At 32.6% G+C, this 21,928-nt stretch overlaps 1 protein-coding gene across 1 annotated transcript; it reads right to left on the reverse strand.

Moving 5' to 3' along the window:
* Positions 1–659: 659 nt before the first annotated feature.
* HELRODRAFT_64618 (hypothetical protein) lies at positions 660–21,112 on the reverse strand (the record flags this gene model as incomplete). The annotated part of the gene is given in 22 exon segments (XM_009017619.1): positions 660–908; positions 1,216–1,410; positions 1,576–1,706; positions 1,898–2,005; positions 2,232–2,433; positions 2,737–2,961; positions 3,150–3,340; positions 4,972–5,169; positions 5,181–5,260; positions 5,843–6,004; positions 6,242–6,354; positions 8,260–8,415; positions 8,602–8,754; positions 10,969–11,074; positions 11,247–11,357; positions 11,428–11,519; positions 11,710–11,880; positions 12,054–12,205; positions 12,544–12,655; positions 12,779–12,893; positions 19,220–19,281; positions 20,672–21,112. The coding sequence occupies 22 exon segments, from the start codon at positions 21,110–21,112 to the stop codon at positions 660–662; spliced, it is 3,525 nt and encodes a 1,174-aa protein (XP_009015867.1).
* Between the last annotated feature and the right edge of the window lie 816 nt (positions 21,113–21,928).

Raw genomic sequence — 21,928 nt, forward strand, 5'->3', positions numbered from 1 at the left:
TGTGTCAGAAACATTTACTTGAATGTCATTTTCAGGAAATGACGTTAAAACTTATCAAAACTTAATTTACAATAATGTCCACCGCGTTTTACAACACAAATCATTAACAGATACATCAATATGGACAATTCATTTGAGAACAATTTGAAATAAATAAACAGCCAAATTAGTAAATTTACAATTTTCCTGTTAGGTATTATTTGGTTTTCTTTTTTTTCTTTTTCGTTTTGTCTGTCTTTCGTTGACATCAAACGGTCTGAGACAAAACAGCTGCAGTGCAAGACGATCAAAAATAGTGTTTTTAAATGTAAATATCATGCCTTAATTTGCTTATTATACTGAATAAATGCATGTCTAACCTTGATGGCATAAAATAATGTATTTTTAAATGTTGTATCATCATATCTTGATTTTTTATTATACATTTGAAAGAATAATGTTAAAGATATATTTACTAATAGTATTAATATATGGCAACAGAATATATATTCATTGAGTTGTTGTTGAGCAAAACATCACAGCGTAAGAAATCTTATTTCTAGGTATCAAACATTTACTATTTGGGTTAGAAGATCTTTGCGGTTTGACTAACTCAGTCACGTGCGTTTCATTCGAAATGAGCTTTTCCAAAACTATTTTCATAAATGCCAAGTGCAATATCAAAAACATATTTTCGTATATTTTAAATTGTAGAGAAAATACTTAATTATATGAAACAAAAGAAAGAAACAAACTTTATCAGAAGATAACAAATCGAAGTCATCAGGCGGATTAGTGATGACGTATCGCTTTGCAGATGGAGTGTTTATAATGGAACTGTTGGAATCGCGAAACCGATACAACCCGATGCACAGAATACCAAAATTTCTCAGCGCGTATGCAAACAGTTCGCCGTACTTCCTCTCCTCCTGTGGTAATGAAAAATTAACTGGTTAGAAAATCACTTTGAAAATTTTATAAAACTGCTTAAGGTTTGACATTCCATCCAAAGTCTGCTTGAATAAACGCTGATTTTGACATTTTTAAAGTTCCCCAAATTTTTTAAAAATTATAAAAGACAAACATCTCTGTATTGAAGAAAAGTGAATAATCATTTTACAAAAAAAACTTTAAACTATTGAATCTATTGACACAAATAAATGAAGAAAAACAAATTTTTCGTTTCAAAACCAAACCGATTTGTTAAAAAAACAAATGAATTAATAAATAATTAACCCCGAATTCGCTGAATGGTCCGCTGTAGAGAGCAATTTGAGCAACGCGACATCTGTTTCGATAAGCCAAACTTTTTGCTGTTGAATATCCACCTCTCATACCCACGCCTTCAGCCAGTATCTGCTCCAACTCTGGCGTCGCTCCGCCAGTTATCAGTGTTCTAATCAGGGTCAGCGCGTTGTCGTTGAAGTAGGTCTGGTAGAAAGAAAGTTTGCATTGTTTTATAATTTCAGTAAAAAATGGCATTTGATTTTGCATTTTTGTAAAATACTTTTTTATTTAGGGGCCGAAAACAAAGTCATACAAGCATCAATTCAATTGATAAAATAAATTTATTTAGAGAAAAGATTTCAAACTAACGGTACTCATGAGAGAGTCCAGGACACTGACAGCGAAAGCAGTACCACAAGCGAAAGGTTGGGTCATGTAGAGTTCAGTGTCTGGGTCGTCGTCGTCGTCTTGATCGAGGAACTGTACGTTTGCATCGTTGCCTAATTTGAGGTTGCGTTTCAAGTCATATTTTATGTCTTCATTTGTAAACGCCACTTAATGTTTAATTTCTCAACACGGCACTGGCGGATTAGAGTCAATTCGGAAATATACATTATATATACGACCGATAAAAAAAAAATGAAAATTAAATTGAAACGTTTCGTGCCATTTTTGAATAAAGCATACTAACCCAGCTCTGTAATCATTGGAATGTCATTGCCCGACGACACTCCATTCTTCGGTGGTCTCGATGATGATGCCTTCGTGATGGTCGGTGATGATAACGATGGCAGAAAAGCTGCTTCGTGTTGAACATTGATAAATTTTGAAGCTTATTTTAATTTTATTTACATTTAATATTAGTAACATAATTGAATATTTTAATATTCCCTAATCGTCAAGCTGTACAGACAATCAAAATTACATCAAAAAAATTATTTGACAACAGCTATAGATAAAAATTAGCAAACAAAAATTAAACTAAACCGACAACCCACGCGCAACAAAACAAAAAAGGAACGAACCGGGACCAGACTGATTGTAGGCATGCAGCCATCCAATGGAGTCGTCGAAGGACATGGCTTTGATGTTGAGAGAGCAGAGTATGGCTTCCTTGTCGACCAGGTTACTGTCCTCTCCCGTGGCATTCCTGGCTGACAGGATGACGCACATGTCGCACATGTTGATGTGCACTGCCCTCAAGTTGGCTCTGTTCAGAGGCGAACCCTAAGATTATAAATAACACTGTTTTAATAATTTTTATTTTCTCGAGTTCATCACTTAAAATTGTTTATTTTTACAAAAAAAAATGAGTTTTTTTTTATCTTATCTATTTTTGAAGTGTCTTATATTATATTTTAGTTTTTTTTTTGTTAAAAACATTTTATAAATTTTTAATAATAATAATTATTCAGAAATGTAAATTTCCTAATAAACAATGCCAACAAATTAATATGATAAGCTACTGATTTAAAATTGTTCAAACAATGGATGAACATAATGACAGTTAAATTGTCCGTGGAGACCGACCCCAAGAATGCTGATGAACGGAAAGTTACTGATGCTCTTCCACTCTTTCTTTATGTACTCACGATCTCCAACGATGACGACGTGTTTCAACTCGCTGACGTCGAAGTTGCTGGCTCTCAGGGGCATGATCAAGTTTCGCAGTCCTATGACGGCAGAGTGGGCGTCAGCAAACAAGCAGACGACCACGTGATTACTCAAAACTGTCATGGCCGCTTGCTCACGTGTCTGAAACAAGTTTACAAAAGATGAAATTATTGCAAGCCAAACATAAACGATAAAATGATAAAAATTTGAAAGTTAAATTGAAATAAAAGAAAAAGTCGCTTAGTTAAATTGACTAAATAGAAATTAATTTTAAACTTGACGCAAAGAAATAAAAATTTAAGTAATAAAAATATAAAAACGGAGCTGACGATGATGCAGGAAGACATGGACTGTGCGGGTATCCAGTGAAACATTCCAGTGGAATCGAATCTTCTAGGATCCGCAGCTTGTTCGTAAAATAGACGATCGTATTTGGATTGCGGGTGATGGTGCTGCAGCGATTGCGTCTGCAGCTGGTGGGCCGATTCGTGCATGAAATGGTGATCCTTCGTCGCTATCTCTAGAGATATCGATAAGAAGCTGTCGCGACGCACTGATGAATATCTTGAACATAAATTTAGTGGCAGAAAATTTAACAATTATATCTTTTAAAAAAATTATTTGAATTGTTGAAGTTAAAAATTCGTGACTATAAAAACAAAAAATTCATTTTGAAAAATTTTCGTTTCTTGGAGAAACAATTCATCACAAACTTTCTCACCTTTTCATCGGGCTATCTTGGAATAAATCATTCAAATTTTGGCTGGCAACAAAACTCGAACTGCAGACGTGATAAAAGGTGTATTAGGAATTAAAGTTAACTTGAAATATAAAATAAAATTAATGTTTACTTAATTAATAATTTTATATTAATTATCAAAATCTTAATGTAACTTGAGAAGGACAAAAATGTAATATGGGCAACGTTGAAAATCAAACTTGGATGGGGAAATAGTTTTAATGTTCGGGATTGTCTTGTGGTAGGTTAGGGGTGTGCAACTTTTGCCATCAACGTTTAAGAACGGTATCTTAGCTGCAAAAGTATTTAAAATCATGATACACTGATTGCTCTGTTTAGACATTGTTTAATATACCGAAGTGCTTCAACTTTGTTTCCAGTGGGCAATTACAACATTTCAAAAAATAGTTTTCAATGAAGATACGTAACAAACTTATATTTGAATAATAATTAAGATTGCAAACTTATTTACCGGTTTTATATCAAATTAAATTTTTACAAGCTAATGTAGCATTTTGTTTTATAACCAAAAATCGTTCACCGATATCTAGAAAAGACTTTTTCTCGTAAATTCTTGTGAAGAATCCCTTCTTGCCGGACCCTGATTTATATAAATTCAAAAATATCAACTGATTATGTGAACCAAATGCGTTCTGCCGCTATTCAACATCATTCATACAGTAAGAATTATTTGTGGAATTATTTTATGAATCCAAAATGTGACTTTTATTCTGATGAACTTATTAGAGAATTATTTCATAAAATTTGCTAGACGTAATAGGTATTTCCACACCAGAGCAACCCTCGCTAAGTCAAAGTCGCAAACTTGACATTCAACAAAAAAGATATATAAACTGTTGTCAATAACCATGAAATGACAATAAAAACCTAGTAATAATTTTAATAATATGGTAATGTTTAACAATGTCCTTGGAATGTAGTCAGAATATAAACGGCATAAACAACGCAAACACACATCGTCAGCAATGTCAACGATAATAAAATCGTTCAACGTTAATAACGTCAGCTTCTTACTACTACCAATACTGCAGCTACAGCAGCTGAGGCTACTACTGCTACTGCTGCTGCTCCAACAATTTGTAAGCACTACATATCGAAGTTATTTTTGCAGTTTTCGATGTTCATAAATTGCAACTTGCACATTTTTGTATGTTCACGAAAGACACAACTTTAGTGTAACAAGCAAGCAAGCAAGCAACTTTCGACAACCGTCTAAAATAAAGCACCAATAAAACATGCAATCAACACGCCATCACCAACACCATCGACAGTTTTGTTAGAACTGTGACAATTCTAACAAAACAATTGTCACAACTAACTGTATCTGTGGCATCTTCCGTATAATTCATCATCGTCCTCACCAGTGACATCATCATCGTCAAACACATCACCAACAACATCACCAACAACAACATTACCAACAACAACATCATCTCCAACAACAACATCATCTCCAACAACAACATCACCACCAACAACAACATCACCAACAACAACAGCACCAACAACAACTTCATCCCCAACAACAACATCATCAACAACAACATCACCAACAACAACATCATCACCGTCATCGTCGTCGTCATCATCTTCCACTCACCTCCAGCCTTGCACCTACACTTCTTGATGAGTTTTATGTCAGAAATTCCAATGTGACACGACTTGCAGTAGAACAATGCCCTAAACGTCGGAAGTATACATTACTATTTATTATTATTGTTTTATTGTTAATATTATTATTGTTATCATTATTATTGTTTTATTTTATAATTTAATAATGTTATTATTTTTATTATTTCACAAATATTATTATCAATAGTACCATTGTTATTTGTTTCATTTCGTAGGTATAAAATTACACCCACGCTGTTGTGCGATGAAAAATGATTGAAACAACAACTTGGGATATAAAAATATTTTCATCCGATCGAATCAACACAACTTTGATATATTGGCAGCATGAAATTAAAATTTTACGACCGTTTTGTAAAAATGTTCGTCTTACGCCTTACGTTCACTTCACACACACTCACTAATAAAATCAAGTTGAATAGATAATTTCTATCAAATCAAGTTGAATAGATAATTTCTATCAAATCAAGTTGAATAGATAAGTTCTAAAAGCGGCATCTAATTAACACGCGCAACAACATCCAACAGCAGAAGCAGGCGGCAATGAATATCGAAAAACTTCCACAAGAGCAATCTAATAGCCAAAAAACGGCGACAAAAACACTGAAACGAGAAATTTATGTGGAAAACCTTTTGACATCGTCTGCCGACTCGGCGAAAAAGAAGCCTTGAGTGTTGTGATCGATTCTGACATTTGGGCCTGGATTGATGCAGATGTTGCTGTCATGTGAGTCGTTGTTTCCACGTGATTCAACCGCTATCAATAGAAGCTTCAGCTTAAGGAAGCATAATCTAAACACATGTGTGTGTGTGTGTGTGTGTTTGTATGTGTGTGTGTGTGTTCATGTGGGTGCGTGTGTGAGAGAGAGAATGTGTGTGTGAACGGTAAAGGCTAGCGATAAAATTAAGCACGTAGGCTTGAGTTTGTGATTTGTAGACTTACTTTTTAAATAATATAGTTTCAAAATTACTTTTCTTAAAAAATTAAAATCAGAAATTAATTTATAAAAAAAAAGTAATCTAACTGACTCGGCAGCTTCTGGAAAGGTCATACCGTGCATGGCTGGCGACATGTACTCCGTGTACATCTCCATCCCTGTGCCACGCATGTAATCATTCTGCCATTGCGGCATGTCTGGAGACTAGTTGGAAGATTTTGATGGAAGATGATGAAGATGGTGAGGGGGGGATGAATAAGATGATGACGATCGTGACTATGATAAGATGATGATGACAAGGATGATGATGATGATGAGTAATATGATGAGTAATATGATCACATGACTATGATGATGGGTGTGATGAGCACAAACTGGCTGGCCTATCTGAAAAAGTCAACTTCTTTCAAGTATAAATGCTTCAATGAGATGATTTTGGCTTATATAATGTAATGAAAGTTCCCATTAAGTTGTGTTAAATCATGTCCTTATTTTAAAAATAAAAAATTCATGTCTTTATTTAAAAAATAATATTTAATGATAATTTTAAATTCAATATCTGAAAATATTAAAATTAAACTATCAATATTTCAATAAATTCTAAAATATCGAAGCAAAAAAACTATCTACTAGACAAAGCAGGTGATGGCTTAATTTTTACAAAAAATGAAAAGTAATAAAAGCTTTTAGTTTCTCGTTGCATTGTCATTATTGGCTGCGTTACCCCAAGTTGAAAATAAAATTTTATAACTTCTCATGTCTTAATTTGTTTCGGTCAATTACCCCTAGATAAATAGCTAATTAATTAATTATTTATTTATGCATCTGTTCGATCTTTCTTCATTCATACATACAATCATTTATCCGTTCGTTTGTTCATCATAACAAATTCATTCGTTCGTTCGTTCGTTCGTTCGTTCATGCATCAATTCATTAATTTATTTTATAGTTTTTATATTTGTTTGCTTATTTTTACGTTTAATTATTCATTCATTAATTATCTATTCCATTTTTTGATAGTTTCATCATATCTGGACTTGGTTATCAGTTTTAATGAGGGTTAGAGTTGTGTTCACGTTAAACAAAATATATCGTGCAATGAAAAAAGCTGAAATAGTTTGATCTGATATATCATATATTTTGATAGATTTTTTTTATTAATAAGAGAAATAATCACAAATATTATCGAGACAAGTTAGACATATTATCACTTCTAACGAAGACAAAGCAAGACGAAAGCGTTAATTAAACATTGATGAATGATATTGAAGCACTGAATGGCTGGTTGGTTGCCAACTGTTTTTTTAATGATTACTCTAGAAAGCACGTGAGGCTACGATTCATATAATATCTACACGAGACATGCACTTCTGATTATTAACTAATTATTTTTATTTTCAACCATAGTAGTATTTTATAAATCGAGTGAACAATTTCTAAATAGCACATTTATTTCGAACTAATGTTCTTACCACTTTATCCTGGCAAAAAAAATAAAATCATTTATGCAAATAAATGAAAATAGAATAAAAATGTTTATTTTTATCCGAAACATTATTTTTTATAACAAACAGCATGCCGATAACTTCAACTTGCAAAATGTCAAGCCTCAAGATGGGTGGTCAATTTTAATTTCTAATTCAACAACACAAAAACAGTTTATAAAAACGTTTGAATAAATTACTGGCGTATTGTAGAAATACATCAAAATTATTCATAAATTAATAAACTGAACTGAAAATCATTTGAGAAAACTAATTTTTCAAAGAACAAAAAACAACAAACAGAAACGTGGAATAAAACGCCTTATTACAATTCATTTGCCTAGACCAGGAGTGAGCAAACCTTTTGTTGTGAGGGCCGCATTGTAAACTATTTTACCTTTGAAGGGTCGCATATGTACTTAGATAGCAAATTTTTTCGACCTGGGGTGAATTTGTTTAAGATATGTGGTTTCTTTTTTTGGTCATAATGTCTGGGTGACGACTTTCTTAGGCGAACAAGGCCTCACGGGCCGCATAAAATCGCGGGTTGTAGTTTGCCCATCTCTGGCCTAGACGGATCAGCCAATAATCAAAAAAGCAGCATTCAATACAATACAATACATACCAATTTGTAGGATCTCATAGTGAACAAATTAGCCAGCAGCGTCGAGAAGCCAGGCGCCAGACAGCTCTGAGCGATGAAGCCCAGCTTCAACTCGGCCAGGCAGACGGCATCGTCACCTCTCTTCCAATCCCAGCTTGGAATGTTCAACAGGTACGACTTTGAAAATGATGATACGTCACTTTTAAACTAATTGTAAAGAATTTATTGCAACGAAATAACTTTGAATGTGTTCAATAACGTGTGATTCTAATTAGTGTAATTATAATTAAATATAATTGTAATAATTAAATAATTATAATTAATTAATAATTACGATTGACTACAATTAAAAACATGTATCACCTTGTTGTGGTACTGCAAAAGTTGAATGATGACCTTGATGTCGTCGTGGTAGTTCTTGATGGAGATGACACGAAGAATGTTGGCAGCGTCCTCAGCATCCGGGTCCTCACAATATTTGTTCGCTAACACGAGGCAGGCATCCGCTTCCTTAATCTGCCAAATGATGATGTGCAGATGTGCTGATGAAATAGCGATGACGTTTCGGATATTGGTGCTGATGACGTAACGATGGTGAAATAGTGATGTCATTTCAGATGATCTGTAAGATGATGAATGATAATGTGATGGCAATGAAATTGTGCTGACATTCAATGTGACTGCGATGATGACAGCCACGATGATGAAGATGATGGTAGTAACATAAATACGGAAACTGTTGCAGAGAATGATGATTGCAATGATAATGTTGGCTCCATCAGATGATGATGCAAGCAAGATACATAGGAAGGCATATTGATTAGGTGAGTAACAAAATAATAATCGAACGTTAAAAATTATCTAGATAAAGACGACAATAATGATGATTAAAGATCATTTCTACGGTCACTATGTTATGATAAAAAACAACAGTCGTTGAAGCTGAACTAAAAAATTATTATTTTATTGAAATAATTTGATAGTTTTGTTTCATCATTTTCAGATGTTTGCGAAACAAAAAAGTTTCAAAAATATTTGTTTATAATATTTTATTCCTGATCGCTGGAGATTTTAATAGGATTAACCCACTTAGGAACAAAATTGAATTTGTACTATTTACTCTGTATAAAATATTTTTGTTGGCAAAAAACTTAGCCGCATATAGGTTGGTTGCTGACATTAATAAAAGTTTCTCATTGCTGGAGAAGTTTGATGTAATCATCTTGATGTAATCATGTTGATGTGAGTATCATGACGTAACGTAATCATCTTGATGTAATCATCATGTTATAACTATCGTATCAATCATGCGAAATATAATGTCCAATGTTTGCCGAAGACAAACAAACGCGTAAAGTAATTACCTCGTGTTGTGTAGAGAGAGAAAGAGAGAGAGAGAGAGAGAGACAGAGAGAGAGACAGAGAGAGAGACCTTAGACTTATTTTACCACTGCCTTTTTCTATATACATTTTGTATGAACGTTTTGACGACATTCGTATGTCTATGTGTACGTACGCGCGTGTGTAAGTCCGTGCGTGCGTTTGTGTGTATGTGAACTAGAAATTTGCGTGCAATCATTTTCATCTTTAGCATCATCGCTATGTTTATAATCTCCATCCTCATTCTCCTTATTAGGTATTGATCAAATTTATTAGGTCAGCTATGTTTTCTCTTTTTTTTTGTTTTGTTTCAACAATTTTTATGTTTGAAAGAGAGCAGCAGATATGTCATTTATTCTATTTTTTCAAGTTAACTATTATTTTTTAGGAATAAATGTTGTGTTTAATAAAGCATGGTGAACGTTATGCAATAAAAAAATACAATTTTTTTTAAACAAGATTAAGCATATTTTTTCTATAATAAATGCTGCTCAAATAATTATGATAAAAAAAATGTTTAAAGGTAAAATGGAAGCATTGTTTTGGAATAGTTGTCAGGCAACGTTAAAGAATTGTGCGGAACATTCCAAAGTTAATGTCATCGTCGATATTTATAATCTTTAAATTGCTTGTTTCGCGCAAAAACTTGAAGTTGATACAAATTTATAAATGCATTCTTCTGTTTCAATGGCTCCAGAAAGTAATTTTTACAATTTTTTTAAATTTTTGAATAAGAAATTACTTTACATCCAGAGTCTAAATATCCCAACATTATTTATACATCTCAATTATATATACAGATGGAATTAACTGTGAAAATCTAGATGAACCAAGAAAAAACATTCGCTTTTTCCAAATCTCCCAACTTTTAGAGCAAATTTCAAAATCCGCCAACGCTCATAGACTGCTGTTTGTTTAATTTTATTTTTTTGATTTAAATGAGACTTGATTTACATAATTTAGTAAAAAAAAACCTTAGTGCCGTGTTACAATGCCGCGTTGGTTTGTCGTTTTTATATGCTTATGAATGTTACCCATGCATGATGCGTCATGTGTGTAAGGAAATGCTCGAATGCTACTGTTGCCTCTAATAAATAACTTTTGTGTACAAATTGAGAAACTCAAGTGATTTCCTTACATTTACAATTGTTTGTTTGATGTTATAATGATGACGATGGTAATGGAGAAGATGCAAAAAAATTTGAATTCGCGATTAATGAAAACGTTTGAAGTATCGTATAAAATACTGGGTCAGAAAGAAAACCGTCAATTCTTGAATAAAAAACACTATAAGCAAAAATGAATTAAATTTATTTCAGCGAGTGTTATTAATATTAGAAGACGACTCACGTTGACTCTGTGCAAATCGTTTGCGTCCATGACTGTACCTTTAAAAAATTCAACTTGAGTGAAGTGGCGCTTGAATAGACCCTCCAGCTCGAGGTCAGGCTCTTTTCTAACAGCATTCGTGTAAATAATTTTATTACCGTTGCCGAGAAATTGCTTGTCAAAAATTATTTACGAAAACCAAATGTAATGAAAAAATAACATGCAGACAAAATATTACAATAACATTATCACTATAAGGACATTTTGCACCAGTGTGATGGAATAAACTGGCCACCCACCTGTTCATGATGACCAACTCAACGTCCACGTCCTCACGATCTTTGTGCAAAAAGTCGGACATGAAATTAGATACGGATTCGTAGGTGATGTGCCCGCAGAGAACGATGTGCCTGGTGACAAATTATTAGAAATTTATATTTATTGAGAGCTATGTTAATAAACGAGATTGTTTATATAAACCTTTTTCCGTGCTCTTTCTTGTATGCACCTCCGTACTTACTCCTTGTTCCCAATATATCCATTATTTCCGGTATGAAACTGGCAAACATGGCCTAAATGAAAGTATTAAAGCCTTCTGATAGCGATACATGTGTGAACAGGTTAGTTCATCGTTCTGATTTTTATATATATAATAACAAACATTTTAAAACATGAGCATTTAAAATTTCAGCCATTTTTTTCTCTACAAAACCATATTTGTAAATTGGCAAAAACATTAACAGAAGCTATGCAAATACTGACCAAGGCTCCAAGAATGAAGAAAATCATGAAGAACCTCCCCAACGTTGTTTCGCAGTAAACGTCGCCGTAGCCCACCGTCGACATGGTGACTAACGTGAAGTACACGCACTCCCAGTAGGTCTTGGGCCGGACGTACTTGAAGTCTTGAAATGGGTCGCCTGAATTTTCTACCTATGTTTTAATGACAAGCAAAATTACGAAAAAATGTTTAAATTGTTCTAAAATGATTTAAATTTCTACATCACATGTAGTACAATGATCTGCCTCAATCGATAGCACCTCCGCAAGAATCTCATCAAAACGTTAGAATGAACAACAATTAGGGGGACATAATAACAACTGACCAAATGGACAAAGCCGGCTCCAGTGAACCAAACGCTGACAAGCGTGGAGACTAGCTGACACAAACGAATGTTGTTGGAAGTCTTGAGGATGTTCAAATACTGCAGGACGTCTGGAATGGACATTAAACGGAGGGCTCTCGTGAAGCGCAGACCTTCGCGTGTCAAAGAAAACAGTTTAAATTAAACAATGTTTTATTATTTATTTATTTTATTAATTGTTTGTCATTTAATTTGCAAAATGATACTAAAAACCGCATAACCTATTGAAAAACTATTTTTTCATCAAGGAATTTAACCTCAATATAGTGTTTCAAAGAGAAAAGTTTTAAATAAAAATAAATTTCAATTGTCAGCTTTTCCCATAAATACTCAATGAAACCAAATAAATTTTTATACTAAACAAGGTATTTTTCAAAATTATATAATATTTTTTAATTTTGTCAAGTTTGAAAATATTTGAGTTTGATTTTATAGAAGAATAATTCGTTACCAAGCCAATTTCTGTTGAGATAGATGGCGACGAACGACGGAGGAATGGTGAAGTAGTCCACCAACGAATACAACTCGAGCAGGAAACACAACTTCTCGGGGGCCGCTATGAACTGAACAACAAACAACGCGAAACATGATATTTATTAACATCTACACCAATTCTACTCGCGGGTAGAAATTTTCAAATAAGAAAGTTATAAATAATGAAACATTTATATTTTATAGTTACAAACGAGTAAGTGAGAACTAGCCCTGATGAAGAAGTAGACCATGAAGAAGATGTTGAAAGCCAGATCGACCTGCTGCGTTGTACTGTTGGCCCATTTCTCGCACGATTCAACTTCCTCCCTTGTTTGAAAATCATTTGAAAACATTTTTGAAAAAATGTGTACAAATAGTTCTGAAACATAAATATATAAGTTTTGAGAAATATGAAGGCGGAAGTGTAATTTGAGAGCTAAGTACGAAAAAATATATCTAATGCTCTCTCAGCATTTTCTTCTATAAAAATATAGTCAATTTTAAATTTAAGTTAAACATTTTTTTAGCTAATTTATATTCAATTTCACATCAATTAAATCAAATCACAATAATTATTATCAGATGGGTTTGTGTACAACATTTCAAAATATATCCACATAGTGCACAAAGAATTTAACTTTTTAAATTTCAATCATTTTTACGTTCCCAAAATTTATAGTGTAATGTGAACCTATTATTTCATGAAGGTTGTTGACAAAGGAGATCCTGCCTTAATGCGTTGAACAAAATCACTTCAACTTAAATTGAAATTGATGACGTCTCAGAAACAACCCGACAAATAACTGTTTTACGGAGAGGATACATTTATTGTCACCAAATTTTTCCACATTTTCAAACATGTACTAACTTCATCGAAACTTTCACCAAGTTTTTATAAAATCTATAAATTCCTTTGAGTGATCTCATTTAATAAAAAAGAAAAACTTATTTGTTAACGATAAAAACCGGAGGGAGTGATATTCTTAAATGCTCCCTCACATCATGGCAAATGTTCATATGATCACAGTAAACGAAAAATAAAATAATTTATACGGTACATGAAAGCGAAATAAAATTCAGTAAACAAATGTGATTGAAAAAATTTGTTTTATAAATTTTTTCCCATCATTTCATTAAAGAGAATCAAATCGGCGTGCATAATCATGTTTACACAAACACGCATATATAGAATATATATCTATAATATATGTATGTGTATATGTATGTAGATGAATGTATTTGTGCGTATGTATACATTGCTTTGTATCATTACCTTTATGATCTGCATAAATGTTAGCATCTGTATCGTAAATAAATGTATAGGAGCATTAGAAGCTGCAAGGCGTGTTCTGCAGATTGTTATTGTGACCAGTTTTGTAAACATTTTTGTCTTCTGTCAACCTTTTTTTGCAGAAGCAACGGCTGTCTTGTACTTTAACGACGTGTGTGTACATAAAGCACAAGTTTATTAGGGCGATAAATTCCACTGCTAGTCTTCGGTTGACATTACAAAACTTTTTATCCCTCTGCAATACAATTAATTCAAGATCCTGCTGCTTTTTAAATTGATATCGAATAGTATGTATCTGCAGTTTAATTAAAAAAAATGAATGATTGATTCTCAAGGGTTTTTGTTTTAATAATATGTATCTGCAGTTTAATTAAAAAAATGAATGATTGATTCTCAAGGGTTTTTGTTTGAAATTTTTATGAATTTTAATTTCAATTTTGAGCCATTTTCTTATTGAATTAGAAAAAATAATTTTCCAATTTCACGTCCGCAAGGAAATTATAAAAACATAATTAAATAAATGGCCAAATAAATAAATTTTATTTAACTTTATTTAAATTATGTCAAATATTATGAACGATACAAGTAAACCGAAGCATTCAAATAAGTACAGCGACTATTAAACAACGTAATTAAGATTAATTATTCAGTCAGCTGGATGAGAAGGACGAGGATTAAGTGTGGTAACGTTGCATTTTTAATTATTTACCAGTCGTCATTTGCCTGGTTCTAGTTTTTTTTTTTTTTTTTTTTTTTTGAAATGATAAACCCATGATCATCTCAAATGTATTAAATTGTACTTAGTAACTGGATTTGGTGTATCATCCGATAATATGGTTGAAATCGGCGAAATCATTATTTGAGAGTAATTAGTGCGATCAATTCAGGCTCTGTTTACAAAATACAATTGAAATTTGTTTCCAGTTATACATTATATAGTTTGTTAATTAAATTACTGCCAAGCCCGCATCCAACAAAATTTGTGTACATCTGTTAAAATATTATAACAAAATCATAAAAGTAGCCAAAAACTGGTTTTTACTTGACGAGTTTATCAAAAAAAAACATTTTCCAGTTCAATTGAATTAATTAATAAAAAGTTTCAACATGAATTTTTAATAAGAATGAAGTCACATTCTCAACGTCTCAAGATTAACTGATGTTATTTGTTGGCTTTGAGAATAGATGCAATGCATTGGAACAACTAATCATAACTCGTCTTTAATAGATCACTGCTATATAAATTTGCTTTTCTTAAAATCATTGACTGGATAATGAAAAGCAAACGTGTAGCTGGTTAGGCATATGTTCAACAATGTCATACACACATTTGTTTATCAATTTTATACATAATGCTTATAAAAAATACTATTGCTAATATTTCATATTTTATTGATGTTTGAAATCGTTAAAAATAGATCGCAGTTTTTACAGCGGCTTTCTCGATAGGACGGTGGAAATTGAAAAAAGTTAAATAGAAAAAATTTTGAAAAATATTTTGTATCAGAATCAACTACAAACCAACTAGTTTTATAATGAAATCACTGCATGGTTGTTATTTTACTCGTTTGACAGGTGAACTACTTATTTTTTTCAACAGCAATACTGTTGTTTTTCCTGATCAAATAAAATCATCTTGTATCATGTTATCAGCTTCTTCTAGAAACATTAACTTGTTTGTCATTTAAGCAAATATTTACATAAATATCAGATATCATCATATTTGTTTTTACGTCTGTTATAGAAAACTGCTGCAAGAACTTTTGTTCATCCATACACGTGTGCATGTGCCTGTGTGTGTGTCTGTATGTGTGCATGTGTGCATGTGCGTTCATGCACGTTCTGTGTGCGTGTTGAAATTGATATAATTACATACTAATCCTATTTCCAAATGACGAAGATACTCACTGAAAATATGCAAACAACAAAAACAGAATCAGAAAAACGAAGGAACGAATGAGCAAACAAACAAACAAACAAACAAACAGATGAATGAACACATGAATGAATGTCTAGGCAAACGAGAAAACGACACTCCAAACAACCAAATGAACGACAAATGAGTGAACGAATGGACGAACAGACAAGTCATTCACTGCCTCCAGGAGATGCTGTTGCACACTGTCAAACACATACAGCGATGAATAATATGTGTTTGTTTGCCTGTTTGCATGCTTGTTCGTTTGTTTGTATATTTGTGTGTACTTTTTAATCCGTTGTGTTTATACATAACTCTGTAAATTCATTTGTTTTGTTAGCATTTTTTGCAATAAACTCGACGGAAGAGAATAAATTGAAATGAAATGATGTTCACCGTATATAATGTTTTTTTACTTTCTATTTGTTTGGAATGAAAAAAATTCTCAATCACAAACAAATGATTGCGAGGCGAACAATCGCGATAGCACAAAAAATGAATCATCAGATAAGGAGGTGCAGGTTCAATAGTGGTGGAAAAACAGGGCACGTACACTGGATCTAAGCAAACAACTAACAAAAAAACTGCAAACAAACAAACACACAAAAACCAACGAAATAGCAAACAAACCAACAAACACCTCTATCAAATTTGTACGCCTCGCTGTACACAATCGTTGGTTGTTTGGCGGAAAAATAGAAATAACGCATTTGATCGGTAGAAATTGTTGTACACGTTAGAGCAGGCTGGGCTAACAAGCGCATAAATGTATGCGTGTACAACTCGTTTACGTTATGCACGGTGCGATGAAGTGTTTGAGTTATATCAGCGCGAACATTACTGCGTCAACAGTGAGAAACGTCATCTTCGTCATCATCGTGCCGCCGTAGTAGCTGTCGTTGTGGTCGTCACTGTCATCACTATCTCTATATCACAATCGATGTCATCATTGTAGTTGCGTCATCGTTGTTATCATCATCTTCATTCTTTGTTATCGTCATTATCATTGTTGTTAGCATTGAGTTGCCATCATCATTTAAAGCCTCATCATCAACATCATCATCACTGTTGTTGGGACCTCCATGATAGCAGAGCAGCCAATGTTGACATCATCATCTTCATCATCATTCTTCTATCCATCGTCACCTCTCTCTTTGTTTTCGTTGTTGCTATTACTAAGCCCCTCTCGTTTCTATTGCAAAATTATTAACTTCTGCATTTGAATTTTTCAGTTTTTTTTTCAGTTAAATTAATCAAAGTTTGACGTGAAATCTAATTCATTTTCAAAATTTATTTTGTCATAAAATTTGTTGATCAAGTGAAAGTATATAAAAAATTGCTCATAGCAGTAATATTAGTATTAACATGGTGAGAAATAGTTAAATAAAATAAATTAAATAAATAAAAACTGTAAATTACTTTGTATTCTCAGTTAAGGAATATATAATATTACAGTTTTTTTTCGTTATAGATGTCATTTGTGACTGTTTTTTTTGCGTTTCTATTTATAACGATGGCCTTCCAATAGATGAAATAATTGTAGAAGATCAATAAGATTGCCATGCCATATAGTGTTCATGTTCATTCATTCATTCACCACACCGAAGACCGAGGTATTTTTTAACCAGCCATAAATTATCATTGTGTGTCTTTGCTTAATGATGTTGTTATTAATTAGTTATGAACGTTGTTAGATGTTTAAAAATAGTTTGAAGAGTTTTTAATTGCGTATGTAATGTTTTTATTTGTGTTGGTTGTCTATATTCGTTTTTTTTTTGTTCTGTACCTAATTTTTTTCTGTAACTTTGCCAAACAACTTTTCAATTGCAAGATTTATAATACAATCAACATGTTGTCGTTAGTTTTAACATACATATAAATAAAGAAACTCGTATAGAAACAATACAACGAAAGTCTCTTCTTAGATGTAAACGTAGACTAAACTAGTTAAAATGATTTAAAACCTACCCAAGCCAAAATATATTTATGAGAATGTGATGACAAATTCTCAGTGAGAACATTTTTTTTCTAGATGTAGAAGATAAAGGAATGGGAAGAAAAGAATAAAGAAGTGATAAAAAAGATAATGCATATTTTGTGTAAGCCGTATTAAACCCCTTTATTCTTAAAACTCGTTTACATGTCAGCTTGCATTTGAAGTAAGAAAGATAAATAAGAAGCACGACAAATAATATTTCTGCTTATTTCCTGGAAGACTTGAGGGAAAAAATCCGGTTACATAGATAATTAATTTGATTGAACATGCATGCATACTTTGCCAGGTTCATTAAAGCACGGGTACGTAAACCTCCATATAAAAATTTCGTCATTATACTAACGACAAGGTATTCATAAATACAAAATACGTATCTATTAACATGAAGTGTGTATTGAATATAAAACACATGGTATTCATTAATGCAAGGCATTTATTGACACAAAGGTACAGACAGGTCATGGTACATGGCAACAAAAACGAATGCTGAACATTGATCGAATCACACGCACGCACGCACGCACTTACGCGCACACGCAGCTGCTGTTAATGACGAAGTTGTAATTAATCGAATGCGCTCTCTACCTACTTCATTGTTTGATTGCGTGCATCAATGTGAATGAGAAATAATCAAGTAGAAGATTGAAAAAAATTTGTTTACCATCGTGCCCAACCCAACGAAACTCAAGCGAAAGTATCTGTGCAACGAGTGTGTGTGTATGTGTGTACACTTGCTTGCACGCAAGTACAAGAACCTACATGCAAGCGTACATCAATCAATAATCATTCATAATTGTAAAAACTTGCTTGCACGCAAGTACAAGAACGTATATGTGAGCGTACATCAATCAATAATTATTCATAATTGTAAAAACAAAATCTTGAATGAATAATTATTGGCAATCAAACAGTGTTTAATCTATTTAACCACTGCTTAAGACTGCTGCTAAACAAATTATCATCAATACTACGCCATGTAGAAAAAGGTCAAGTAAATTAAATTATGCCATATATACCCAAATTTTTATGGCAAAAACTGTCTTCCCAGGCAGATTCAATATTTTTCTTTATAAATCAGCCAACATTCCTCCGTAGCTGTAATAAAATTTTTAAAATAAAGCGGCAACATAGACTACAGTCACAAAAATATTAAACATCTCACACATCATACACGAACTCTCAAACATTCTAAATATTTCCTCTATCGAAATTTTCTGAATCCAGCAGAGCACTTACGTTTGCATACTTCACTCTTGTAATGCGTAGTAAAGATGCACTCGCATACACATATACAAACAAGAAAACACACACAGACGCGCATAAACACATATTCATACCTACACATATACATACGCATAGAACATACAAAACAAGCATACAAAAAAACATACAAAGCATGAAAGACAAACGTTGAAACAAACAAACCGACAAAGAAACGAACGACTTACGTGGATGTGTCGATGAAGTAGATGATGAGAGAGGCGAAACTCAAGAGAAAAACCAGAACGACCTGAGTGATTAATGATTGAGTCATTAATTATAATTAATAATAATAATGATAATAAATATTATTGTTATTATTATTATTATTCTACGGCTTAATCTCTTTTAATCTCGTGATTAATTTGGCCATTCGATTGGTTGATCCAATTTGACTCATTGATGTTCTTTTATTGTTACTGGGCAGCAGTAGGAGCAATCAGAATTATTGATGTATTAATTTGAAAGGCTGATAAATATGGAGATCATTTATTTGATTGAATAGCCAGCCAATAATGAATCAATAAATAACATAACTAATTATTTTTTCACCTAATGATAAATAAAAAAAACAAATGGGATGAAAACGTGATGGCATATAAGCGCTATCAAATCTACATAAATTTTCAAAAAGAAGAACTCGTCGAGACTTTTCTGAACCAGTCGGGACTTAAACTTCAATTATATGTTAATTTATTAATTATTCGTTCAATTCACAAATAATCTAGAAGTGCTTATAATTGTTTTTCTTAATCCGAATAATTTATAAATATTTATCATAATTTTTTTCAGCTGCTACTGCTGCTACTACCACAAACACAACATGCAATAAAAACAACAAAACAAAAAAACAACACCATACTTAACTATTAAGACAACATATAGACAATCTGCCAACAACAACAACCACAACAATAACAATAAAATTACTACCACTACCATTACGGCCACTACAACTACTACAGCTACTATTGCTACAATTGCTACCACTACAAATTTTTACTATATCTACAAATACTTTAGTTACTTTTGCGATTACTATTTCTACTATCATTAATACTACTACTACAATTACTACTACTACTATTACTACTACTACTACTTCTACTACTACTACTACTACAACTACTACTACTACAACTACTACTACTACAACTTCTACTACAAAAACAACTACTACTACTACTACTACTACTACTTATAATAATAATAATACTAACAATAATGCGAAAATTTTTAGAAGTAATTATAAAACCATTATTGCCCAAACATTTACATAGAATTTTTCATTTTTTCCGCCTTAACAAAATAAACATTTTTTATTCGTTCTTGAAAACTGCGGATTTTTGCAATTTTATAAAAATTACAAAAAGAAAAATCGTAGAAGTAATAAAAAATTAATCATAATAATGGTAATAATATTAATAATAAGTATTAATATTATCAATTTTATTATCAATTTTATACAATCAATATATTGATAATAGCCAATGTGTCTATCGCTTCATAATAATAAATTGTGTAACTGACATTATTTGCAACATGTTAACTATCATTATTATTATTTACCATTATGAAACTATATATAACTCGTTCTCGTTATAATTATTAATTATAATATTGTTAATTATAACTCCAACCAATATCCTTCCGATGGTGGTTTGCCCGGATATCAACTCGCCCGCCCAATCCTTGGCCTCGGTCACCCATCCCACTTCGGACGAACTGTTGAAGTTTTGGCGAGTTGTGTCGGCGCCAATCAAGCCGCAACCAGCCGATCCCTTCCGCGTTCCTTTTAAACTTTTGGAGGATCGATTCGTGAGTGTGGTCTTGCGTTGCCACACGAACCAACTGAATATTCTCCACAGCAAGACCAACAGCAGTCCAGAAAAAAATGTGATCAGACTTGAGCACAAAAAAGCGTACCAATGTCGATCGAGCAAACAATCATCAGATGGTTTGGAGGATGGCGTGCTGCAGACGGGCAAACAAATTGTTTGAGAGCCTCCTTTCTGATTGGCCACGTTTGGGTAGACGTGGTGGTTAGTGTTTGCGTTGTAACTCTGGTCTTTGGGACCCATCGCTCAAAGCTTTGTCTTTTCAGAAAAAAATAGTCCTCGATTGATGAAGTAGAATATTTGTCGATGGATATTTTACGCTGTTCACTGTGATGTTGTTAACGTTTCCAGCACGTTTGCTGTTTGCGCTTTCATTACAATCAAATTTTGGATGTGAATTGATACATTCATGATAATTTTCAACATAAATTTTTTAAACTTTACGCAACTTTTGACAAAATGTTTGATGCAACAGTTTCCACTTTGAAGATTCCGAAAACTGATGATAAGATTTTAATAATTGTCATTAAAAAACGTAACAACAACGCACGATACACGTCATGAATGTTATGACGATGGAGCAACTGAGCAAAATTTTTCATCTTCAAATAAATATTTCAACTGAACATGTTCGATTGAAATTTGTTGTACGCCTATCTACAGATTTTTTAATGAAGCGTCACGTGTTACATTACTTTGTTAATGTTCACTCTTTATTCATCTGTTCGTTTGTCCGTTTTTTCATCCGTTCGTTTGTTCCTTTTTTGTTCGTTTCATTTGCTCGTTTGTTAAAGACTAGTTCTTGCCACTCAAATCGCATGCATTTATACAGGACAGCTTAACAATGTTCTATTCCATACATGTATGCATATATATATTATATATATATATATAATATATATATACTATTTGTATCTGTATGTGTTTTAATAAATAAATATTTCTAGAAGACTGAGGCTGGTTAGCAGCATTAAAATTTTTGCGATGGAGCTCAACAACCTTTCTTGCCATTATTTTTCATTGCAGCACAGTTCAGTCTACAAATTATTTCATTTTTGT

Source organism: Helobdella robusta, assembly GCF_000326865.2.
Source record: "Helobdella robusta unplaced genomic scaffold HELROscaffold_2, whole genome shotgun sequence".
NCBI lineage: Eukaryota > Metazoa > Annelida > Clitellata > Rhynchobdellida > Glossiphoniidae > Helobdella > Helobdella robusta.